The sequence below is a fragment of the Lytechinus pictus genome, chromosome 13, assembly GCF_037042905.1.
Source record: "Lytechinus pictus isolate F3 Inbred chromosome 13, Lp3.0, whole genome shotgun sequence".
Classification (NCBI taxonomy): domain Eukaryota; kingdom Metazoa; phylum Echinodermata; class Echinoidea; order Temnopleuroida; family Toxopneustidae; genus Lytechinus; species Lytechinus pictus.
In genome coordinates, this window is record NC_087257.1 from 16,629,989 (window position 1) to 16,657,301 (window position 27,313).

Here is a 27,313-nt window from a genome sequence, read left to right on the forward strand (position 1 = left end):
GCCACGAGTGTCTCTGGACGGTGTGTGTGCTCAATAAGATATCACAATCATTATTATTATATAGGGTCGATTAGTTGACCAACAACATACATGTACATAGGATACTGCGCAATATAGATATGTGCCCTCCAGATATTGCCCTCCATTTTTCTTCATCTTATTTCACCAACTCACACTTTTTCACATTATTTCATAAAACTGCACCACATGCAAATCACACTCTTGCCACAGATGCCGAAATGTTCCGATAAGACAGAAGTTTAGAGGGGTGAACCATTATGCGTTGTATCAACAATGGTCCCACCCTACAACTCTTTGAACAAAACATTCCGGCACCACCGACTCTCACTCGTACAATATTTATTCATTTTCTCATTACTCGACTCATGATCACATCACACGAGCTGAAACATCAATGAATAAAGTAAGCAAGGGACAGAGTAAAATATTTCTTTTACATAGTGCCTCTTTCTTTTATGTTGCATTTAATCATAAACCTTTTTTGCAATCAAATGATGCCATTGAACCATCGAAAAAAATAAACAAATCCAACTCTGTGAAGCCACGACACATTTCTTACATCCGAACCATCGAAAAAAAATCCAGCCCAGCACTACATCCCCGAAACTCACATTATCTTCAACAAATGTCTGTTTTAAACAGCAATAATCTGTAGTATAAGAAGAATTCAAAACAACCTTCATTTTCTTTTCATATAAAAGTCTGTTGTAATACATGGTGGGATAAATATATATATATTTATATATATAAGGACAATATTTTCCAAATATGATTCTCATTTTAGCTTGAATACATGTCTTACAGTACAACTTGCACAGTGTGTGAGACAGAGAAGATAGATGAAGAATCAAAGTAAAAAAAAAAAAGGTTGAGGAAGATTGAGAGAAGAAAGCAAGAGAAAGTGACCCCATCCACCGATATTACTGATAGATGCAAGAATTTACAACTTACGATTCTTAAGAAAGTACACTTAAAAATATATACTTGACACAATGGCAGTGACGAGTGTAAACATCGAAAGGAATAAAGTCATGTATAAAAACTGATGCAACATTAGTCAAGTTTTTTTTTTACTATTATAAACAATATATATATAGAAAGATATTCATTGTACAGCATATACAGAGGAAAATGATGACATAATTAGTACAGAGAGAAGATAAATCCATATACCCATGTCTCGAAATTAAAAAGAAAAACAAAGTTTCAGTCGTAAATCAAATTGATGATGTCCATAGAGAAAAAAAATACAAAGAAATTATCCACTAATTCTGAACACCATCCGACCCCATCGTTTGACATCAAGCAAACAGAATGTAAAGTCAGAACATTCACGTACATTAAGTACAACACATGATGAAACAAAAAGAATCTCCTTTTACTATAAAAAGGTTGCACATTTCTTCATAACAATATAAAGCAATTGAAAAACAAACCAGAATGATGACCCTCCATAGAAGGACAGATGATGATTGAACATGGGATAAACTTGAAGATAGCATGGAGGTAAGAATGAAAATCTGCAAGGCGGGTTAGCTCAAAGGTAATTATTCCTTTGAAACACAACATTGATGCAATGTGAAGGAACTTTTGACTCTATCTGCAATACTGTGTTTGATATTGTAATGAGTCAAAAATATCCAGTTATCTTATCGAATTTCCTGAAAGAAAATGTAGACAATTTCACTCTCGTTCGATTCTTTAGAACAGCTGTTTCTATAAGCTATCCTTTCATGCAATCGGCCCTTGTTGACTTTAATCTATGTTATTGTAGAAATCAGCCTTTGAGTAACAGTTATCTACTGGACAATATAAACTGAATCAATCTTTTTGTATGTCCTCCCCCCGCCCATTTTTCCAAGTTTTATGTCAATTGTTGAGGTGCTCATGCCATGATGACTTTAAGAGTGTTACAACCTTTTTATATAACTGGAAAACAGAGATAATTCATTTCAGGAAGGTCCTCATATAGAAAGTTGGACTTAGTATGAACCTATAGTTGTACCCATGTAGTTTTGTCAAAACAAAAATAAGAATCAATGCATGAAATAGTATGATTTCAAGTAAGAAAAGGGGGAACACCGTCACCAACATGTGAAACAATAAAAAAAGTCATCACAAGTTACCAACTATGATTTCAATATATTAATATTCAATAAGTTATGATCAGATTGACAGATATATTAAATAGCGATTTCATTATCATACATGTATCAAAAGACGAGGAAAATGTGGAACAACGTGTGAAACACAGATGAGTCACAAGTGATTCTTTAACATCATCATAAGAGAATCCGTTCAATCAGTTATCTCTTCGATAGGGAGTAAATAGTCAATACATTAATCAAGTTAATGATAGTGGTGATAGGGTCATATCTTAATCAATAATCGTCAAATACATTAATTTTCTAGGAATCCCATTGGCTGCTACCTCGACCAAGGGCATAGGATAGGGGGGGGGGTGCACTGGATGCATGTGCACCCTCCCACTGAGGGAGAGGAGTTCCGACACTGGTAAGCAACACAAAATTTGTACCCCTTCTTCTGCTTTCAACAGCTGATTTGCCAAACTTTAAGTTCCACCCCCCAAGATGTGCACCCCCCGTACCATTTTAGTTCCGCCTCCCCAGGATGTGCACCTCCCTATGCTCAAACGAGCCTCTGCCCTTGTAGTCACGAAGGAAAGGAAAATATAATACATCTATTAAATGAACTGGAGAAAAGCAGTACGCATTAAAGTTGCAACCACAAACTAACATGGATCACAAAAATCAATGACTGATAGTATGGGTGATTTTTTTAAACAATTGATTCCATTCATCATAATGTGCAATTAATAACAAAAAATCAACTTTACAATCAATCACTAAATGTTGTGTTACAGCTGGAAAAGTGAGAAAAAATCTCAAAAGAACATATGAATAAAATCTAAACCACATTGTTCATCTTCCTACTAAAACGATACAACTACATTGCATCGTGCTAATTGATATTTATGCATTCCGACGGAACACAATTGTGACATACAACAAACGTTTGTATCTAGTCCTGTATTTAATTAAGTAAGGTCGGGGAAAGAAGACATTGATTGCTTGTTAGTGGCGAATAGTGATCAATTCTGCGCATGACAATAATTTGCAAGACCTTTTTTTCCCCACAAAATCTTTGTCGCACAATGACTTTCACAAGAGGATTGATTTTTTAGAATACGACACAGAGAATTATTAATAAATCCAGTTACAAAAATTAAAAAAGTAGAATAAACAAAACAATTCAGATATTTTATTCCTTTCGTGGAGTTCACAAGTTCAAAGTCCACTGTAATTGCAATGGTGAGTGTATTGGTCATTTTCAATCCATAACACGTTTTCAAACTGTTAGATCAAGCAGTGAACTGCTCACGTTATCAAATTGAAAAGAAATTGTCGAGTGCATGGTTGCCACTTTCAAACATATAGAGGGCGACAGATACACCACGTATTTATTGATGCGTCCTAAACTACTGATCAGGGCCCGCTTCGTTGAGCTGTTCATAAGTTCACTAGTGACCCTTTCTTGTACTAAATAATATATCCCTATGCAGCGGAATTACCATTAAAAAAAACATGTTCCAGTCATAAGTAAAAACAGGTGAAGCTTTACAGACATTTTTATGAAAAACCATCCGGTTAAACAGCATCTTATTACAAGAAATTCTTACTTGAATTACCAACTACGTGCCACAGACAATGTTTGCCCGCAGCTGTCAGAGTGGGTGCTTAGTGGACGAGTTAGATGATATCACATATGCATCGACACAAAAGCATATGAAGGTCACATTTAAAAACTATTTGTAAAATAGGTTTGAATTATTGAAATATACAATGCTAAAGGAATCTGAGGAATGAAGTGCATTTAGAAATGACAGATATTTGTATATCATGGGAGATAATCCTTTCGTCTTGATCCAGTGCAAGAGAATAATATAAATCTGTTTATCTGCTAATCATTCCTACGTTGCTATAAAAAATTGCGCTTTATGTGTATTATGAGGTGCTAAATTGGTGCTGCATGGATTTATATGTACATTGTACTATGAAGTGCTAGAACTGTGGAACAATAGAGTTTCTGCCAGATAGTTAAAATGTCAATCATATTACGGACTTGGGGAAAGTTTAAAGCTTGATGGAAGTCATGAAATATTTCTTTCAGTAAATTGTAAACATAGTACAATTGAGAGCTCAAATTAGCATTATTTGGTTAAGATCTTGGATGAGGTTTCCTTGCCATGAGCAAGCACTCAGTGTTATTAATTACCACCCCGAATTGTCACACTCACAAGTTTTAAATCAATTGTATGCAACAGAAGATGATTGTATCCGGGCCCTATATCATGGAACTCCATGAATGGCAAGTTGTAAGCTAGTGTTATAAGCTACCGAATGGTAAAATTTGATTGGTTGAAAGTACCTCTGTCAAAGTTTCCAAAAATAGCAGAGACAAGTTTTATGAAACAGTGCCCGGGTACTAGATATGTGTTTCTTTTTTTAATCCAAGCCAAACTGTTACAAATCATTTTGCACATTGGTGCTGTTGCACCAGAAATTTGCAATCAAATATGAATTTGACACATGGATTGTGATTGGTTAATATGTTGATCAATATGATTGCAAACCTTTGATACAGGACCCTTATTAGTTGGGAGAGAGAGAAAAAAATGTCAGCATGCCCTGCACATAAATATGTTAAACGAGGCATCAAGCCTATATAAGAATTATGGTTAGCGCCCTCTGGAATCGCCTGCAACGACCCACAGGGCTAGAAGTGCAAGTGGAAGAAAGCGTTGTTACAAATAACTTTTCTCGCTTGAGACAAGGTCCCAGATTGCACCAGAAACAAACACCAAATAAGGTGTTGAGACCAGAATGTCAAATATGATCACAAATTTACCTATTTTCACAAAAGGAATCAAACATTTATTGTGCATTGCTTGACAGCTTAATGTGTCTTTGTTTGGAGACAATGATAGATCATTTCATGCTCCTTACTGTTATGGGTGAGTTCACAATCTAATGAGGCACAGCTGTCTCGTGCAAGACTCTAAAATTGTCAGTGAAAGGAGAAACTTTGAAACAATTGGATATTTTATAAACCAACATGGACTGAATAGCAAGCAAGACAATCACCACTTGACTGATAAATAGAGAATAGATTATTAATAAACATCATCAAAAGGTGAGGAATCCACCTCACATGTTATTTTATTCCTGAATTAGATCTATAACTACATATAGCTCGATTTCAATAATGTTAATAATTATCACTGCGGTGCAGTATTTCAATAATGTTAATAATTGTCTTTTACACATCTTTTTCCACCACCAATTATTGTTACCTCTGATGGGTTTTTTCCATCAGTAGGTAACTCGAGAGAATAACACATCCATCATCACAATTTTAACAAATATATAGAATACATTTCTCCCAGGAAATCTTGATGCACATATACGTCAAGAACGGAATTGCAGGGATGGCAATCAAGACATAAATATCGCTACATACATTTCCACCGTCGTGAAGACCTGAATGCTCTCATAAAAGGTTGCTTTCCTCGCATTCAAATCTCTGTCAAAGAAGTACGATCGACGACTTAAAACTGTCCTTCGTCGCGTTCATCAATACTGTTATGGTTCACTCGCGGAAAATTACGTCATCAACATCCAATGTTTGATACAAAAGTCACATTTTTCGAATTCGAGAGAATCCTTCATCCAAGTTCATAAGGTTACAAGGCTACTCCACCACCAGAAGAATAAATAAAGCATCATCAGGGGTGCAAAATTGCGCCCCTCCCCCCATATACGATGCCTCTCAAAAGAGCAACAGCTGCCACACGTCATTAAAGATAGCTGACAAAGCTTCCTTTTCGTTAAAAAAATATCGAGTAACATCACAAGTTTTTAAATACGCAAACATTGCGGACAAGTAGTACGTGTAGCTCCCATATAATATCTTCCACAGAATATATATATACGTCTTTCACGGTTTGTATATCTTCAATCAAATAAATTGCAATAAGAGATATCGGGGCGGCGGGCGATCCCGTTTACAGTTTTGTGCAGACGTGTAAGAGTCTTGTCGGGAGCCCCCCTGAGTTGAGCTGGTAGAATTCTACGAGCTGAATGAGGTCAGTGAAGCGCGTTCCGCCGTCATCTATCGTGTAGATACCGTCTTCGACCTGAAGAAAAAAGAGAAGAGAGTTAATGAGATTTCTGTTACTCTCTCACTCATCAAATTCTAATCTCTTAGTTTATCAAAACCATGGACTTAGTGCACCTTTTTCTTCTCTCATTCACTATTTCTGTTTGATGCTGTCAGCAGCTACTATCCCAGATATTTTGGCACAGAACACGTAACCTAGCTTAGGATTGAAAATTATTTATCACAAAGATACCCATGTAATATTTAACTTAAATACCTCAGCAATGTATTTATTTCCACATTTCCCCATGAAAAAAAATGTTAATCTCTCTTTAAAGAAATCATGTTAAATTGTATGATTTGAAGATATATTCCTTGAAAAAAAGAATTGGGCTCTTTACAAACTGAATGTAAATAAAATTTCTTTCTTATCGTCTGAAACAAAAATAGAATTATTTCAAGAAAATGGCTCAAAGATTAAGTGGCATGAATACATACATGAATACCATTTTGTAATTTGTACTATTACTGCCATACTCACCATGTTAATTTGATAGTGCTTGACCTTCTGGTTGTGGCTAAATGAGAGGACGAATGCTCCGGGGATCCGTTGACTCTCCCGAATCAGGAACATGCCATCGACCATACCTTGCTTGGCAAAGAGGGCGTGTGTCTCCTCCCGCGTCAGTCCGCTGTGAAACCACGGCTGTGTCATGTGAATACCTGTCATGAAGGGAACCAAGAAAATAGTATTAATAATAATCTGCTTTTTAGACAGCATGAGAAAAGAAGAAGTCTTGTATGTGCTTTTACTCTTTAGAAAGCCAAAGGAATTACAGCTATATCTTTGTTTGAGTGGCAACAGCAGCATGCTAACAGTTAAAATAATTGCCTTCTTCAGACAATTGTGGCTCACCAGCAAACAATTTTTTCTGCTCCCTGGATGGTAAACGATTTAAATCATGATTTAAATCGCGATTTAAATCACTTGATTTTTTTCAAAAAAATCACTGATTTAAATCAACTTTTATGAAAAAAATTAGTTTTCTCTATTTTCTCTTCTTCTTAACAGATACTTTCAATGTAATCATTTTCATTTCTGTTCCACATGCCTTAGAGATACTTTAAAAGAATGATACACCCTCATGGAGTCTGATTTAACACCACTGTTTTATTTTCAAATTGTAAAACAAGCAAAACTGATGAAAACAACAAGTTTCTAACGAAGTAATGATAAATAACTCTCTGTATGTACACCAAACTGTTAAATCTTCAATAAAATAATATATATAAAAAAGTACCAAATGGGGTCTGATTTTCTTCCAGACATGATGCTTATTAATGCATCACAAAAGCTGCAAAACCCTTTGTTTATTAGCTATTACCAGCTGTTAGTTGGGAAGTCCCCCATGTGATAGTTCTAGGAAATATTCCTAGCTAAAATCCCCCATGTGATAATTCTAGGAAATATTCCCAGCTAGAATTCCCAAGGGCAGTATAGGAACCCTAACAGGCCTTTAATAATGTCAATTTTGTTGGAAATTCTCAAGTTCTTTGAGTACTTCATGCATTGGAGTAACACTTCGGATGTTTTGAACTGACTGATATAAACATTTCAAGAGTTTAAATGTATACATAATACATAACATTACTTGGGCTTCCATAAAATGTCCCTCTCTATAATGCAAATAAATATAAAAAAAAATAAAAAAAATTACCTGTATATAAGTGGATTATTGTGTCAAATAGTACAATACACAATGTTCAAAAGACTACTTGACCACTATTATTGGTGTAAAACAGTTTAAATATAGTTTAAAACTTGTTAAGTGTGATCATTATTTTTCGTTGGAAAAAAATCTGATTTAAATCATAAAAATCCGATTTGAATAAAAAAAATCCGATTTTTTTTTTTTTTTTTTTTAATAAAAAAAATCAACAACCCTGTTCAAAACTTGGTTTAGCAAACAGCCGTCTTTAATGATCAACAGCCTATGAAAATCAATTTCATCTATCCCTTGATTACGACTTCTTCTGTCCCGTACACCTATTACTTTTAACCAATTTACCCCCACCCAAGGGCATTAATTACCCCTATTTGCTCACCTGAGTTGATACCACCACCCTTCAGGCCACATAACTGGTATTATGATGACCCCACCCAAAACATTCATACCCCTATGCTTTGCTCACCCGAGTTGATACCACCCCTCCTGCACGCCCCACAACTGGCGTAATGATGACCACACCCAAACCATTCATTACCCCCTATTTGTACTCACCTGAGTTGATACCGCCCCGCCTGCACGCCCCAGGACTGGTGTTATGATGACTACGAGGGCTGGGGTTGTTGTGCCTGGGGCTACTCGATAGCTGGGAGTGGGGGCTGTTGGAGCCCCCGGACGATGGAGGGAAATTGAAACGGGGGCTGCTGGTCGTCACCCGAGGACTAATGAGTGGACTATCGAGGGACCGCTGACCGCCTCGTCTCTGCAAAAATTAAATTAAATAAAAAACAAAACAACGTTAATTCTTCAGTTTTTATATAAAAGTATGCCCCTCCCCACCAAAACCTAAAATGAACGGTGAAAATAGAGATGAGATGATGTATAGGGACTCTTTTCCATATCTGCTACAGTGAGGAAACAATAAAGAGATAGTTAAAAGAAGGAGCAACTTATCCACATTAAATAATGAGGAATAAAAGGAGAGAGGAAGAATTGAAGGATGAATGAATAAACAAAAAAAAGAAGAATGGATAGAAAATTAATGAATGAATAAAGAATGGATGGAAGAATCAGTGAGTGAATGACTTAACAATGTGATGGGATTTCTTTTTCAAAATGTGAAATAAATGAAATGAGTTTTGTGTGAAAAAAAATGAATGGATGGAGGAATGTATGAAAGGATGAATAATGAATGAATGCATGAAGGAATGTTGAATGAGTGAATTGAAGTATATGTCACAGGATAAGTGAAATATTAAAAAATAATAATAAAGGACAGATCAAAAGGCACAAGAAACACCTGCAGCACGTATCAAGACAAAATGAAAAGAAATATTTTGTTATACCATTGCGATTTCAGGCTTGCTGGGATTATAATTACATGTACATTTAGCTATCGCTCAAACCACATGCGTCTCACATGATGTTCTACTTTCTCACAATAACAATCCATGGTGTATACCAAACCTTTATAGAAATGATAAATATTTTCAACCATGTTTTCAAAACAGACTATCATCTTACTCTGCGATTCATACAATGAAGTGCAACACCCTGCAAGACTTGCTTTGAATCATAAGAACAGATAATCTAGCATCTACCGCTATCTGGGATAACTAGGAAAAGTAGAACGTGTGAAAGGGAAGGGAATCCTAAAACAGGATGTTTTATGAAGCATAATCAAGAGTTGCACTTTAGGAATACCATATTTGGCAAGAGAAACAATGCTCGACAAACTTAGCCATCCATTGAAAATTCTGCCGGAAGTACAACAGATATCATCAATGATGCAGGAAGAAGTGAAATATTGATTTGAAATGAATCCAGAGTGAACCATTGTTAGATGGCAATGTTTGTTATACACCTAAGTGTATTTATAAATATTTTTGTCAGAAATGAACTTTCCTTTTCCCAACACCGAGGCTAAATGGAAACTGATTGCACCCAAAGAAACATAATATTATGTGTGCACATCTTCCCCCTGTATTCCAATAAATATGATTTTTTTTCTCCAACTTTTCTTCACTTTTTTTAACAGTCCTTCTCTCCTTTCTGGTATTCCTCCTCCCCCATTTTATTCTTCTCCTTCTTCCTTCTCTTGCACTTTCCTTCACATTCTCCCTCCTTCCCTTCTCTCTTCTCATCCTCTCACTTCCTTCTCAATTCTTCTTTATTCATCCTCCATTTCCTTTTCTTATTCTTCCTCCTCCTTCCTCTCCCCCTTTCCTCCTCCCTTATTCTCATCCTACCCTATCCCTCTCCTCTTCCCTCACTTCCTCCATCTTCCCCCATTTTTTAAAGCTACACAAAGACGGTTGGCGATTTCAAGTTCAGTGTTGACCTTTTGGTATTGGGGTTCCATCAATTTTTACACGATTATAACACCAGACATAAAATGAAGATGGTCCCGAAAAGTCACTCACTAGTTGTTGAGATGTCAATAATGTGATCTGGATCAGTTTTACAAACTCTGAATAAGTTTTGGAGCTAGAGGAAGCAATCAAAATTTCAACATCAACACCAAGGCCAACACCGGACTTGAAATCACCCAATATGGCAATGAAAAGGAATCTTACCCTCCAGTTGAACTCCTCTTGCCTTGCAATGGCTATGGCTTCACTAGGATTGTCAATGACCCGTCCTTGAGTTCCAGAGAAATCCATTGCTACACGGTCTGAACAGTTCTTCATGTTCTGAATGCAAAGACAGGAAGACGATGGTCAATGGTCAGTCACCAATGGTCAGTATGATAGTTAGAAGATGATCAAGCTGTATTCATGAGTAATGACCTAACGTTCAATGCCATATTGTCGAGGGCAAATTTCCCTTCTATTCCAGAATTAATATGAGAGAGAGAGAGCATATATTTTTGCAAAGGCGGCACTACACTAGCATCTAGATATTATACAGCCCTCCAGAACTATTATAGTCAAGGAGAAATCCAAAGAACATACTAGGAAAATGCAGATATCTTTTTCAATATTTCCTTATTTCTTCCTGGTCAGCTGACACTGACAAAATCCTTATCACTCCAAACCAAAAACAATTTCACAACCCAAATCAGAAACCTTTACATCAGGTCAAAGAACAAAACGGCATTTAAATCCCCCCCCCCCCCAATCTGCATCCTCACATCACCCCAACCCATTATAGGCACTATGACAACCCTAACCGTAACGCTAAATCTTCAGGAAATTACACCAGAGCTACAGCGTATTCTTGAAAGGGTAAAAAGGGTGAATTATTGGGTCACAGAAAACTAACTCCCCCGAAGGACATACCTGCAATAAGACTTCCTGGCATTCTTCCCTCGTCTTGATGGTTCGCTCTAGCGCCCTCTGGTAGTTCTCAAGGAGCTGTTCACCATGCTTGAAGAGTCTCAGGGCAGCCAGCCAGCACTGCCGCGTCTTCTCGTCCTCCGCACACATTAACCTCAGATCCTTTGCACTGAATTTAGAGTTCTTGGTCTGCGAGAGGCGGGAAGGGTGGGGATGAACAAAAAAAATCCAGGATGAGTTTAGGTCCATGATGGAATCCGATGAGTTAATTAAATTGAATGGTTGATTTGGACAAGGCCTGTATTAATTCAAACTGCACCTAACTTGCACCTTGGTTGAGTGAACCCTAAGCTTTAAGTATTTTCAGAACATTCTTTGAAGCTCTCACTACGATCATCCTTCTATATTGAATGAAATACATCTACTTGTGTGGGTTATTGTTGCTTGATTCTGACAAGTTTTCTATATCATATTAAAACTTAAGATTTGCTTTTTCAAGATTTAAAAAAAAATCTCAAAATTCATTTTGGCCAACTAATTGATGGGTTTGACGATGATGGTCACAAATTGAAAGATTCATTCTTCCAAAGTCAGAATGTTCTGCATATCCCCATGGTTGCTCTTTGGTACAACATATATCCATATTTCCACTCTGAGGCCCACTCCATAAAAACTTATCATGGGAACTTTTCCATTATGGAAACTAACATGGAAACCTTGATTGCAATTGGCTGATCAGCCAAGTCACCATGGTAGTTACCATCATGGTTAAGTTTCATAATTGGAAGTCTTTTATGAAACCGGCCCCGTAGTAAAATACTGCCCTCGCTCACTCACCTTGGTACAGAACATGAACTCGGTGGGTGCGTGGTATTTCTTCTTGGGGTTCAACGCCCTGTAGATTTCAATGTTACTCAATTGCACAAAGTGGTTCAGGTGTCTTGGGTCCTAGAAAGAGAACACACATTAAACGGTTTAAAAAGCTGCAATTGATCTACAGAAAGCAGGTAACACCATAATTCATCTAGAATGCACATAGGCACAGTCTCTCCGCAAACGAAAAAAGCACATTCATTGAATTCCCTTTGGCAGAGTAGTACAATATTGATTTCCTGAAAGTCGATCAACTTTGGATCAGAAAATATTACCAGACCAGGTACTAACGGACGGACAGAACTTTACAGCAGAACAGACTGGAACAATCTCCCTTTGGAGGAGAAGTACAGTCCTGAATCCCTGAATAGCAGACCATAAACTAACTGGAGACCAGAAAATATAAGACCAGGAACTACTTCAGGATCAGGAGCAAGATCCAAGAGAGGACCAAGCAATTACCTTGAAATTCCGTTTGGAGGAGTAGTAAAGTTCCGATTTCCAGATAGCAGAACGAATTTGGATCAGATAACATGACATGACCAGGTACTAAGGAACAGGAACAATATCTTACAACTTCCTTTGGACGAGTAGTAGTACAGTCCAAATTCCCTGAGAGCAGATCAGGAACTAACTTGGGACCAGAAATAATAACAAGACAAGGTACTATTAGAGGGACAGAAACTTTTAGAGGACTAGAAGAATCACCTTCAAACTCCATTTGGAGGAGTGGCATATTCCCCATTCCCTGATAGCAGCTAGATCAGGAACTTATTTGGGACCAGAAATGATAACAAGACCAGGTACTACTATGGGGACAGGAACTTAAAATGCGATAAAACAATTACCTTAGAACTCCCTTTGGAGGAGTAGTACAGTCCAGATTCCCTGAGGACGCAGAAGTATTTCTTCCAGGATCGTTTGTGGCCTTCCCTGATATGAAGCCAGCCCTGGATCTCTGGTAGAGTCTCCACTGGACTAAGCATGTCCTGAAGGAAGAGATCAATATCAGCATTAAAACTTGAGGGTGCAACTTAGAATTAAAAACAAAACAGTGTGTAAACCATCAGACCACATGCTTCTGTACACCTACAAGGTATAAAATATACTTTCTCGGACCAAAAATATGTTGAAATAGTCGGATTCCTACTTTGATCTAAAAAAAAGTGACATCCCTAAGAACTAAAAAAAAAACATATGTATGACAAATGCCAACTTATAGACTTTGTGCATCATCACCTCCACCACAATCATCATCCTCAATTTAATAATTAATACCATAACCATCACCACCACCATCATCATCATCATCATCATCATCATCACCATCACCATCATCATCATCATCATCATCATCATCACCATCATCACCATCACCATCATAGATTTTAAAAAAAAATTATTTTCATTCTTTATGTCCAGAGTTAAACACTAAATTTCATGCGTTTATGAAAATTCCTTGAGTGAATAGAAAGAAACACTATATTTCTCTTTTCTACTGCAAGATGTCTCCATAATAAAGAAATTTCCATGAATAATCATTATTGCCACCTTCGCGAGGATTGATAACCCTAAAGAATTACATTATAAAGAAACAAGATCACCCTGGAAAACAACACATGGATAGATTACACGTACGTCTTGGACGGCCATCTATTTTAAACTCGCTTGTTTTTCCCTTTCAAGCAAATCAATACTAGGAATTCTAAATCTCACATGGGAAAATAAGATCAGAAATAGCAGCATCTAATGGAGTAGTAGAACAAACCGGCTCGTATGACGATGTAAAATTCATTCTCGTCGATAATTGCCAGGAAGATGCCACTGGGCGACGGGCCTCCTCGGGAGACGCGCTTCCTGCGTCGGGTGAACCGCAACGAGGCCATGCACCACATAATAAAACACATCACACCAGAATTCAACTATTATCATATCTAAAAACAGACCATTTCTCTCCCCCATTTGGAGAAACACTCACCAGTATTAATGGCGGTCGGGGCCTCTTCGGCTTCTCAAATAAATTATCGGCCGTCTCGCTTGGGTCCGCTACCATGTGCGCTGGGAAGAATTGCTGCAGGCGAAAGGAAATGAAAGCGACAAGTGTTTGAGACATTATTGGCACATTTGCAAATACCAATCGACAACGCTGTGGAGTGTTTTCACTCCGAGCTTCGTCTCTGCTTTTAAAAGACAGATAAGTCTTTCCCCTTCCTGTTTTTCCTCTTTTCCTCAACTTCACTAAATATTTCTAAAGTGAAAAACCTCTGCAAACAATACTTACTACCTCATACTGTACAGCTTATAAGGAAGATAGACAAAATAAATTAGACATTGTTTAGGTTTTTGAATTAAATACAATATTTCATGTTCATTATTTCAAAGGGTCGGTCGGATAAGAGATGAAGAAAGACTGGGGCATACAAGGGACCCCTGCTGTGGTTCATAATGGTTTCGTTTTTCCCCCGACAGCACTGTGCTCATATTGCATTAATAAATTTGAGCATTGTGCCTTTACACAATCGGGAAGGGAATGGACTTCGGAGAAAAGAAATCGGGCTTTATGGCTGGAGGGATGCAGGGCGGTTTGTATTACAAATCAATCATTGTTTCATTGTCAGGTACAATCTGGACCCAGTAACATGAAGCCAAACAATTGATTGCGAGGCTGACATTTACAGTTGATCATACACAATAATCAATGCAATCAATCGTAGAAGTCAGTCATAGAATCAATCGCAAATCTTCACTTTACAGGGTCCCGACTGCTATGGGATTCTCTTTAATTCCAAGACCCTGCGAAGGCTGCTTCCTCCGGGCAAAACCAAGGAAAGGATAAAAGAAACGGGGTAATATCCCTGAAAATGATACAGTCATTTCAGGACATGTTACAGAGTTTGACGGATGAATGCTACAATAGATGATCAAAACTACCAATACAAAGACTGGTTTGACTTCAGAATATGGTTTCCATGCCTTTCTTATTCAACAAATACCAGGCATATCCTTGTTTTTGATAATTTGAGGCAAGATTTTCAGGGGAAACCATTCAATCTTCATGAATTGCTGAAAATAATGATCATGGTGGGCAAAGCCATATTTTCTTTTATATAAAACTTACCCTAAGGTTAAAAATTCTGATTTTACCAAGCTTTTCAAAAAGACATGAATCTTCACAAGATTTTTCAACCTTCAGACCTTCCTTCTTTCCTCCTAATCTATCAACAGTAAATTCTATATATTTCTGTATTTGAATAAAATGATATCAATTTTTTTCAAGGCTAAACTAAATAGAGAAATCAATTTCTTTGTTCACAAGAATACCATTGAACTAGTTTTATTTGAAATGGTGATATTCATTAAGACGAGGTGTCTTAAGTCTTGATTTCCATTGCATTCTCTAATCATTGTCTTGGAGGTCTCTTGTTCTTTCAATATCACATTCAACTCTTCTTCAGGTCGGACACTTATCATTCCTCTTTCACCTCTTCGATACAATGGTCATTATGAAGAAAATTCATTTTTACATTTGTTCAAATTAAATGTATATCCCACTCTGCGAAATAAAGTATAAAAACACCATCACAAGACTAGTTCAATCTCAATATACACTTGATAAAACAGCACAGATCTAGGCCCCAGGGGAAAATGTTCTCCTATTGACTTTGACTTTAATTAAAATTAAGCCTGGACGACATCCATGCAAAACAGATCACAAACTTTCAAATGCATAGGGGGGGGGGGGGGTAGTCGGAAATCTACCATTCTTAGCAGTGTCACAGTATAATTTCATTACAAACATTTCATGGTTGCTGTATTAGTGCCTGTATATGAATATTATTTCAAGTACAAATATTTGCTCAACATATATACTTTGATAGGAATGATATGGCATGTGAGGGATATGTTATTAGTGTGAAGGTAAGACAAAATAGAACAAAAGAAAGGAAGAAACATGAATGAACAATCAAACAGCTATAAAAAAGGAAGAAAATGAAAGAGGGAAACAGAACAGAAAAAGGGAAGGCAATAAGAAAGAAAGACAGATAGAAAAAAAGGAAAGAAAGAAAAAACATTACTTACCCCTGGATTAAGAAACATCTCATATTTCCTAAAGTCTTTACGTAAGTGGAGTTTCCCGTGGGTGGAGTTGAGGTGTTGCTTGTAGACTTCTAATACACTTTCATGGTCTTCTAACGTCCTTTCTGCACTCAACGAAAGATATAACATATAAAAGGCGATAAGACAGTGTCAAAAACTCATAGCATATCCTGCATCCAACTGTTTCTTTTCTGGTCAACTTGAATTGAAATGAATGTGTATCCAATAACAACAATTTCCATCTCCTTTTAATCACGAATTAGAGATATATAAGAAATTGATGGAAAGTTTATGAGGTACACACATATTACACCAGGCAAAATATTATTATCAAGGGCAAATTTTAACAACCTACTGCCTAAATCTGTTACATTGGATGGATAAGCTCAAACAATGCAGTAAATCGGGATTGACCGGGGCCTTTTCTTTTTATTTTCAGGGCTTTTCTGAGCATTTCGGGGGGGCGAAATTACCCCGACACCCTGCATTTTCCCCCGTCTTACAGGACTGGGACTTCGTGTTTGAAGGGGTAAGATTTCTGCATTTTCTCCAGACGCTGTTTTTCTAAGATATTGCACTTGTCAATCGAGATTTCAATTTTTGTTCCCCTCTTGTTCTAGAATGATATCAAAACATCGACTTTGGATTAGTTCAAATTCACACCTTTATGTCACATTTGCAGCCACTTGCCCCCCCCCCCCTCCCTGACATCGCCAGATCAATAATTTATCTCATTCATGTGCACGTTAGAATGGCCCATTAATTAGTCTAAGCTCAAGACTCAAATCATGCCATCAGAAGGCAAGCTACATCATGCAGACCTTACATTTTGACATTCGAAGGGCAAGGCCACTTTTCTGACAGGGCACATGTCTACACTGCTCACTGCACCAATGGGGGAAAAGATAAACCCAACTTAGACCTCCAAGGCATTGAGAATGGATCAAAAGGGGCAACCTCAGGCATGACCTTGGATTAAGATGAACTCCCAGACTAGATTGATCCGCTTTTTCTGACAATCCACCCTCAAATATGTATGTATGTATGTATATATATATATATATGTTCTCTCGTTAAAAAAATTATATTATAATGATAATATTACAGAAAACATAAACTTCAAGCTTTATCTTTCACACTTTAACCCCCTTTCTAACCAACTCCCCACCTCCCCTCCTACACAATTACTTCAAACCCCCTACAAACTCCAGCGTCTCTCTCTGTCAAACTTTAACCCCACCCCTCTCTCGAATATTCCATCCCCTCCTCTCCTTCACGCTAAAGCCTACTCCCCCTCCACACACAACTCCAATGTCTCACTTAACCCCACCCCCTTTTCTCACTTACTCCACCCATCCTTCAGACTTACTTTACCAACTCCCCCACCCCCACCCCTCACACAAACTCCAATACCTCTCTTCAAAACCCCTTTCTCACTTACTCCACCCCCACAATCTCCATCTTTCACATTTACCCCCCCCCCCCCCCCAATTTTCCTCATATTTGCTCTCCATCTGTCTTATAGTTTTTTTTCACTATCCACTGAAATTTCACATGTAGGACTCGTGCAGGATGACAATAGCCCTATGTGGATTATTTGACCATATGTAAATATACTATATCTATGACTGACAGTTATGTGGATTTTATAGCCCGGAGAGGGATTTAAAATGAAAGAAAGACATTTCATGTTTGGCCTGATGCCAGCTGGAAGGGACCTGCCCTGGTTCAAAGTACTCCATTGGCACCTAGTAGGGTTGGAGAGTCAAGGAAATGGAAAGGGTGATTAAAACAAGAATAGGGTGAGAGAGAGGTGAGAAAGAAGGATGGAAGGGATAGGGAGAAGGGTGGATGACAAGAAAGGAAAATAAGGGGAAGAAGAGACAGGTGAATGGACATAAAGTGTATTTAAAATGGGAGGGACAGAGGAAGCTGGGTATTAAATGAAGCGCGTAAAAGGTGGAGAAAGGGAAGACATAGGAAAAGAAAGAAGAAAAAGAGAAGGGAGGAACACGGGACAACGAAGAAAAATGAAAGGAGAGGAAGGAGGAAAAGGAAGACAGAAAAGAAGAAAGAGATTTACTTTTAAAAGTAAGAAAGGAAAAGAGGAATGAAAAAAAATGAAACAAGATGGAGAAAAAATTTGCATTCACTTACACAGTAGTGAGTGGTTTGAAACACTTTTACTATTAGTGTGTACCGGTAAGTGATCACAAAGACACTTGCTATTGTTATAACGGAAAATGAATGAAAAATGAGAGGGTGAATGAGAAGGAAAAATGAAAGCGAGATGGAAGAATACGGAGGAAGATAACTGGAAAGACAGGGTTGAACTGGAGGTTACGAGATCGATTTCAACACTCTATTTCTAGATAAGATCTTCACACATTGTTGGAATCTTGCCATCTTTCGAGAACCCGCTTTCTCATCTGATCTACTTTAAGCACCCCATGAACTCATCGATATGATCTATATTTACCCTCTCTTCCTACTCCTAGCCTAAACCCAGGCATAGCCCAGTGAACTCCCGTACCCATTCAACCAACAGCAACAGTAATCAAGCTCTGTTTGTAAACATTACACCTCCGTCAATGACGCTCATTAAAATCTCGCTGTGCCAAACTCTCAGGTGAGTCGCCCCTCTTATCACCTCTTGCGATTGTCGTTTTTACCGTTTCAGTGACATTACATGTTACTCGAGGAAATTATGGAATGATCTACACGGATCCACTGCCCCGTATTATTGACATCAGCCGATCTTTGGCACCATCACGGTGAACTAGCCCAACATTGTAAGCGGAAATCACAACCTTTACAACTCCTTTGTGTAAACAACGTAATCAAAAGAGCAAACCATTAAGTCAATTTTCACATTTATAAGCCCACTTCACTTTTATTCATTTTCGTCATTTATCAAGCCAAAACATACGGAGGCAAAGGAATATTGTGATTGCATTCTATATATTTGGCGAAGATAAGAAGGTTATGGCTGTCGATAGCCGGTTTATCGAGAGATAAGAGCGTAATTAAAATACCAATGATTGGCTCAGCAGACAGGCACAAGGGGGGAGACAATTTTACTACTTTTATTCAGACATTTATGATGTATGGAAATTTACAAGAGTGAAACGACATAACCCCCTTACAAAACACCCACTGTATATAGATACTTGGCAACCGCAAATATGTTGAATAAGAAAATTTGTTTGAATTTTCTGATGCAATATTTGTAATGTCTAAGATGACATCCGTTTTATACATGTATCGGGAAGTGAGATAAAGTCAACAGAAATTACCGGTGACCAGTTTACTACTGATTTTTCTCCTTTTCAAATAAACTTGGCACAGGAAGAAAGCAAGAAAGCACATGCAAAACAAACGTCTTACCAAGGTCAAGGTCGGGTAGCTCTTCAACAAGCGACCAGCTCTTGTCGTTGAGGGCGTGGTTCCTAGCGACCATCTGCCGGCAGATCTCCTCCACCCTGTGACTGCCGTCGACCTGACAAACCTTCGTCATGCCGTCTTCGCTCAGTACCTTCACCAAAGCCTGAGAGAGAGAGGAAGAGAAATTGAAACACAGGATAACCCTTTACCTACTGAAATAAGTCATTCCTGTACATAAACCTAATTGGATGAGAGAATTGTTTTCTCAAAGGTTTAAAGACAACCGTGGTACCGCATCACATAATCTCTCATGTTTGTTGCTAATTTACATCGCTTATTCTATTTATATCTTACATTATGTTTATAACTTTACAGTACAGACCCTTTATGGAATTGCATGACTAACATACATGTACTTTATCCAGTACCCAAATATTTTATTGAATACAGTCAATTTCTCACACATTCAACAAGTATTCAATTTCCCTTCTCAACGGAAAATATTTACAAGAGAAAACAATTAGAAAAAAAAAAACAAGATTAAGAAAAGCCTCTCTTTTCTACAACTGTCTCTTTCCCTTCCCCCCTCAAACCCTGTAAAAGAGAGGGAGGGGGGTTAGATGATTGTTAGGAAAAAAAGAGAGCGTGAGAGAAAGTCCAACACAACTAAGTGGAGCCATCTCTTTTTTCCATGAATTACGATGTAATAAAAACAGTGTAGCATGGAAACATGAAAACAATGAATGCGTCATGTGAAATTTGATCGGGTGGGTGATTTTTCTTATTGTCATTGGCTCATCTTCAAATATTTGTTGGACATCCCCCTCAATCTCTCCTTTTTTTTTCCATTTTGTATACAGAAACTTTACTTCTTCGAAATGGAGTTTAGATTAGGTATAGGGTTCAGAGGATCAGATATCCAAGTATATCCGGATTGTTCACACGCAACACTTGGGAGAAAAAAATAGAACTTCAACTACATCATGAGGAGTACAGTGATTACTTGTCTTTTACATAATCATCTTTGGGCATTCCAAGTCATATTTACTTATCAGGAAATATTAAACTTATTGGGGAATCTACATGAAATAACCCCAGTCGATTATTTTTCAATGTTCTTTAACCTCAAAACAATATCAAACCAACTTGTAAAAAAAAACAATTGAAAGATGCTACCATTCATATATGAACATAGGGATGGGGGTCAATTCATGTTTTAAACCATGAACCTTCACAAACAAATGGACAATAAGTCCTTTTTTTATTTTCATCCTTTGACAAAAAGCAAGTACAATTCAAGTTTGTATTTAATTACAACTACAAAAATAATATCCCTAACAAAATAAAAATCTTATATTGCTAATGATTTACTTTATTTGTTATCATTTCTCATCGTAAAACATAATTACTCACGGCTTGCATTACAAAGGTTTGCCATTAGCCATTCAGCATATTTCCTACATCATACATGTTCATTTTGTTTAAAAGATAATTAGTTACCAATGAAAAGTGATTTTCAAAATCTGCAGGTAACCACACATCTTTGTGAAGCTAGGTTGTCTCTGAAATTGGGTAAGACATTCTTATAGGCCTAGTATGCTTATCAAAATACTATTAAAATACATGGTGGAGGGATATTCAGAAGTCAGAAGGCTCTTTTTGACATTTGTATTGGGTGCCTGCTCTTAGTTTGTATACACTCCACAACGTGACAGCCCAAACACGGCATACATGTACAACAGTGGTTCCATGGTACCATGCAGCACACGTGCAGATCCTCACAGATGTTTGTAGAACACACCTCACATGACACCAGCAAATGTTTACAGTCCCTTACGAGAGCGTGCGATAAAGTGCATCAGGTTGCCGAGGCGCTGATAAAATACGATATAGCCAGGGAAGGGTTTCGATAAATAAACATTGTAGCGCAGATTACCAGGCTTTTATCTTCTGAAATGCAGTGTTTGCCAAGGCCTAAAGAACAAATTTTTCCAGTCATTTGATTGAGGACCTTCTAAATTTCCGGAAAATTGATAGAGCGCTCTGGAATGCGAACAAGTTCAAGCTCTATTGATGAAGCTTACGTAACATGGCATAATCACTAACATGCTATGAGTGCAAATTGGCAATGCATGATGAGGAGCATGGCATCCAACACTTTAATATGATTATCCCAACATATGTGTTTATCAGAACAGGTCTAAATTATGAAAAAGGTTGGTTGGTTCAAGATTAAAATAATTTCATGCTTACATGGATATTTAAGTTGTAACTCAGCATTAGAATACTCTTAAATCAAATATAAAAAATATCAGAAAGTTGGCAACAAACACATTTTAGATCATGGCAACCTTTATTTTTGCACCCTTTTTTCAGGCAAATACACATACACCACATGTATCCGATTCCTAATACATATCCAGAAGGAAACATTTCCATTAACTTTCCAGGAAGTGTTCTTTTTGTCCACAAGCAGTGAATACATGAAGCAGAGAAGAAAAAAAGAAGAAATTTTTTCATGAGAAGAATTCGCGATCAGTGTCTTCTTCTCAAGTTTGGCATTGGATAAGCTACCTAGAAAAAATAGAATTGTGAAGGACAACGACATCAAGGCCCTTCGGCAAGGAAAGAAGAGTCTCGGCTTTCCTTGACTACAAGTTCAAGATTTCCCACTTGATTTGATTAGAGTCCAAGTTTCTTTGGCTGTACGAGTATTGATTGAATTACTCGACTGATGCATCCCACATGCATCTTTAGATTTCGTTAGCGGGCCGCGAACCGGCGGACGAGGGAGGGGAGGAACCTTTTTGAATAATTTCAATGCTCCACTTCGTCGCCCTTTGCTCGTCTTTCTTTGTTTGGTTTTAACACCTCGTCGTCGTTGTACCTGGCAGGAGGAGTTGATGACCTAAGGAGTGTTTCTTGAAGCATCTTGTCATTGAGTTTCAATGACAGATTAGCTCTCAGCCAATCAGGTCCAAGGATTTTGGTAGCTTACAACAACTAAACAGTTAAAATCACTGATACTTGTTTCTTGAAAAGCTCCACCGATGGGGCTAGCCACTTTGCATCTACAACTGCTGTTCAGTGCATTATCCATTACTTTAATTTCTTTCTTTGGTTTGGACACCTCCGTGTACCTGGCAGGAGTTGACGACCTGAAGAAGCTAGCCACTTCAACGACTAACTCGCGATAAAAGGGAATATCCACACTGCTGTTCACTGCATTGGAGTCATGCAGCAATAGGTGCTTGTGGGTAAAAAAAGGCACTGATCATGATTCCTATATGACTGGTCACACTGCCAATCTCTGCGTAATTCAGTCCTCAGGGAATCCTGCAAGCACTTGTAGAGTATCTTGACTCCTAAAGAAATTAAGACATTGCTGATCCCAATACTCATTCCCCAAAATATGTCGAAATGAACATCTGATCGACTGCAAAGTAGAAACTATTTTTTTTCAAATGCAGAATGATGAAGGACCGATACATGTTTGTAAAACAAGGCTGCAGTTAACAGTGCGAACATGCCCCCTCACGTGCCCTCCAGAAATCGATGTCAACTTCAAATAGATAGAATCGCGTCACGTTCTCATCGGCTCCTAAATGAAGAAAGCAGGATGCCCACATCCTCAGCCACTTCCCAAACTAATGGGTACTTCAATTCAAGAGTCCGCGGTCCCATGCTTAACAGCTTATTATAGGGGCGATTTTCATGATTGATTGCATTGGTTATCACCTGCCATCAATCGCATGACCAAACTGTATGATCATTCCCTGTTTTGTGTTACCAGGGTCCACATGTCCAATTGCCTTGTCATCTGATCTGATTCCTCTGAAGTTCAACAAGAGCATTCCTCTTTCTCAGAACCCCCTTTCTGATTATAGGGTTGGTTTCACTATTTATTACAACTTGTAATCAATTTCAGGAATCACTCTCTAGGCGTTGTGGTACAGGGCCCAATCTTCAATTGCCTTGATGATAACAGCTAGATCATTCCTCCTTCCTGATTAATACAAGGCTGGATTTCACTATTGATTGCAATGGTCATCGTTTGTAATCAATCTTACAAATTGCTCTCTTAGCTTTGCGTTACAAGTCCCCGGATCTTCAATTGCCATGACAACAGTAAAATCATTTTTTCCTTTCTCAGAGCCCCCTTCCTGATTACAAGGCTGGTTTTCACCATCGATTGCAATGGTAATCGTTTGTAATCATTTACTAGTCAATCACACAAATCACTCTCTAAGCTATGTGCAACATGTCCCGGATCTTCAATTGCCTTGAAAATAACAGCAAGAGCATTCTTCCTTCTCTGGCCTCTTCCACCTTGTCAGGAGTACGTGTCCATGACCTTGATTGGTCACTCACGTACACCGACATGACAGAAGACGATACAGTATCATTCATGTTGATTATGCCTTTAAGCTTGCTGAATAACTCAACACTCACTCCAAAATGCATCTAGCCTAAGTATTTTAGGTAGGACTTGGTCTCATACCATTCGGTCTAATTTCCAGGTAGGTGTTAAGTAAAGTTGTTCATAAAGTTATACACAACTTTACACATGACTGGAACATGTTTTAAGGTGCAAAGTCAGTTACATGAGGATATCACTTAGCATGAGAAAGGATCACCGGTCACGTATGAAGTCATTCGTAGCTTACAAAAGCCGACCAGATTTCATAGTCTCATTTGGGCTAAACTCGATTTTGAAGAACAGTTGATTGGATCAGTCATATAGACTATATATATACATGTACATGTAGGATAAAATAGGTTTTGTGAACTTAACTGTAAAAGTTTTCACATTTTAGCTTTTCACAATTTTTTTTTTAATTAGGTACTCAAAACTGATTCACAAGGTACAAATACAGGTTTATACAAGTTAGATAACAAAAACAAACTTTTGAAAGTGCTGTGTAATCTCATCATGTTTTGCAGCAATAAGATATTCAGATCTTAATGATGGAAAGAAGGGAATAAAATCTGGTTAATTAATCATCCACTCAGAACGAGTTGCATTAGGGTGACAACATATGACCAAGTTGGCAATGCCTTACTTAGAAAGTCATAAATATGGTGATGAGACTAATCAGCAATTAAACCAAATTTTTATTAGACAAACTGGTTCTCAAAATTTTCCCCATCTTTTTCAGACTTTAACTCCTGAGCCCCATCCTACACAGAGCTACGATCGATCCAATCAATCGTAACTCTATGGAAAGGAGGCGCGATAGCTCAGTCGGTAGAGCGGGGGACTCGTATTCCGGTGACCCGGGTTCGATTCCCACTTGGTGCGCTAGTGCCCTTTGGTAAGGCATTAATCCTCAGTACAAGGTCCTTCGGAGGGGACCTTAAGCCATCGGTCCTCTGGTTGCTTGCTTACAAGCATTCATGCTTTCTTAGCAATCAGGTAAAAAAAATCACCACCAAATCCATCAGTGTCATAATTTTTTTCTTCAGGAAATTTGCAAAATGTCCTTTTCAAAACAAAGGAGAACACACCAAATTGTCGAGAAATCAGTGACTTTATGAATATACTTCATATTTAGAATTTTTTGGAACAAACATGCATTGTAGATGTTGACATTGCAGGCTTTCCATAGTTGTGATTGATTGGATCAATCAAAACTCTTTGTAAGACAGGCCCCAGGTGAATCATCTCATCTACCAGATCAAATTTACCTACACATTCTACACAAACAAAATTTACGAAAAAGAATTTAGAAAAAATATTGATTTGTGCATTTCAGCAAACGGGACCTACCTGTGTGATGTTGTCATTATTGTTCGTCTCCTCCATGGTTTTCTTCTCTTTAAGCTTTTGTCGTAGAAATAATTCCTCCTGCGAGAAATAGAAAGGATAGAAAAGATGTGAACATTCCCAGGGATTCAATAAACAGTAGATCTATTTAGTAACAAAGTAATACATTTGTCTGCAAAACCAGCCCTATTTATAGAAATGATGAGACACACCTGAAAACAAAGGTTACAAACTACACTTTTCTTTTAGTTGATGACTGATTTGTTGCCAGAGATGTTTATAAGTTTGTCAGTTGTTTTTACTTCAATGAAAAATTATTTGTGTAACCTTTTGTAAGCTTTCTTTTTCTTCAATGAAAATTCTTTTGTAACCTTTGCTGCATAAATGAGGATGATGGTGATGATGACGATGATGGTGATGATAACGATGATGGTGGTGGTGATGTTGCAGCTGCTGATGACGATAACAATAACAACATACATTGAAAACAACAATAAAATCGATCACACATCTAAAAACAATTATTGCAAAAAGCAACTTATTGATATAAAAAAACATTAAGCAAACAAGAAAAATTAACTATATCTTGAAAAAAAGTCATTTATCGCTTGATGTTAAAAAATACCCAGCATCTCCCATAGCATATCATCCAGGCCAACGCATTATAGGCCTATAGGCGGTGTTGCACCATCCCGAGTTTGCTCAATCTCGAGATTTTAGCCCGATCGGCCCTCTTCGCGATTAATCTTGAGATTCAAGAAACCCCGTCTCCACCATCGCAAGAAGAGCGATTCCTGCTCGAGCGAGGCATCGATGCATTATGGTCTGACGCCATGAATAAATAATCCCGAGTGCGTCTGCACCTACGAATTAGCGCGATAATTCGTAAAATAGCGCGCTATTTTGCAAATAATCCCAAGTTGACTTGGGATTGCAATCTCGAGATTAATCCTACGAACTAGCGCGATAATTGCGTCTCCATTGCAAATAATCTCAAGATTGTTCAGATCGGGATAATTTGTCGGATCAGAAATAGCGCGCCAATTTGAAACCTAGGGATGGTGCAGACGGCCCTAATATGTGGCAAGAATTAATGAATTATATATACACGCACATAGAAGCATCCCCAGGGATTCAATTAACAGTACCTCTATTTAGTAACAAAGTAATACAGTTGTCTGCAAAACCAGCCCTATTTATAGAAACGATAATGAGACACACCTAAAGATAGGAATCTTCGAAGGAGCCATACAAGAGTGAAATGCAGCTGACAAGGCAGTCACGCGGATTGAGCGGATCTCGATTTTATAACGGGATGGGGGGGGGGGTATTTTATAAGCAACATCTAGGCCTACTTGATACAAATACGAACAAAAATTATTCTGATATGTAAATCTTCATTCACTTTTCTAATTCAAATCCACCCCCCCCCATCATACACACACCAGAATTAATATTTTCTAAATTTATACATTAAGTCATGTCTGGATTTATAAGTCGACTTTCTACGAATTTAACAGTTGAATAATCTCTACTCAAGGCAATTTTTTAAACCAGCTTACATATGGGCATTTTCACCACAGATGGACACAGAGGCAAAAAAATCAAGTTGATATTCATGTCAAATGCTTTATGTTTTTTAATGAAACAAGACCTGAAGTTTCTGAGACAATTTTTTTTTCCGACTCTGGCAGCCATTTTTTATTTCAAAATGGCTGCCAAAGTATGGATACAAATTAGTGTTGAAAATAGTATATTGATACATATTTAGTTTTGACAGATTTTTAAAGAACAGGTTTGATCATGATGTTTTCGCCTGTGGTTTAGCTTGCTATTATAACACTTTTTAAAATCCCACAGAAAGAAACACCAGTAATTCATTCATCTGATTAAAAAACATTGATGAAGTATGTGATATGGTATGTAATGTCAGTTACCGAAAACATGAACTTTTTTTTCTCATTTCCTGGAAAAGAGGATATATC

At 37.7% G+C, this 27,313-nt stretch overlaps 1 protein-coding gene across 1 annotated transcript; it reads right to left on the reverse strand.

Moving 5' to 3' along the window:
- Positions 1-1,099: 1,099 nt before the first annotated feature.
- Positions 1,100-25,407, reverse strand: LOC129275070 (growth factor receptor-bound protein 14-like). Its single transcript, XM_064108424.1, has 11 exons — positions 25,332-25,407; positions 19,565-19,724; positions 16,160-16,281; positions 14,058-14,150; positions 12,928-13,068; positions 12,044-12,154; positions 11,210-11,395; positions 10,505-10,621; positions 8,484-8,691; positions 6,743-6,924; positions 1,100-6,238 (listed from the first exon to the last, which is right to left on the reverse strand). Exons 1-11 carry the CDS (start codon positions 25,365-25,367, stop codon positions 6,107-6,109), a joined length of 1,488 nt encoding a protein of 495 aa, XP_063964494.1. The 5' UTR covers positions 25,368-25,407; the 3' UTR covers positions 1,100-6,106.
- Between the last annotated feature and the right edge of the window lie 1,906 nt (positions 25,408-27,313).

What these genes read in the sequence shown, in the direction of transcription:
- LOC129275070 (XM_064108424.1), bottom strand. Translation starts at nt 25,367, where the DNA reads ATGGAGGAGACGAACAATAATGACAACATCACACAG. An exon ending in CCTCCAAAGGGAGTTCTAAG is followed by an intron (nt 12,155 to 12,927) that starts GTAATTGTTTTA and finishes TTCTCTTTCTAG; the next exon opens with GACCCAAGACACCTGAACCA. An exon ending in GCGGGGCGGTATCAACTCAG is followed by an intron (nt 6,925 to 8,483) that starts GTGAGTACAAAT and finishes CCTTCATGACAG; the next exon opens with GTATTCACATGACACAGCCG.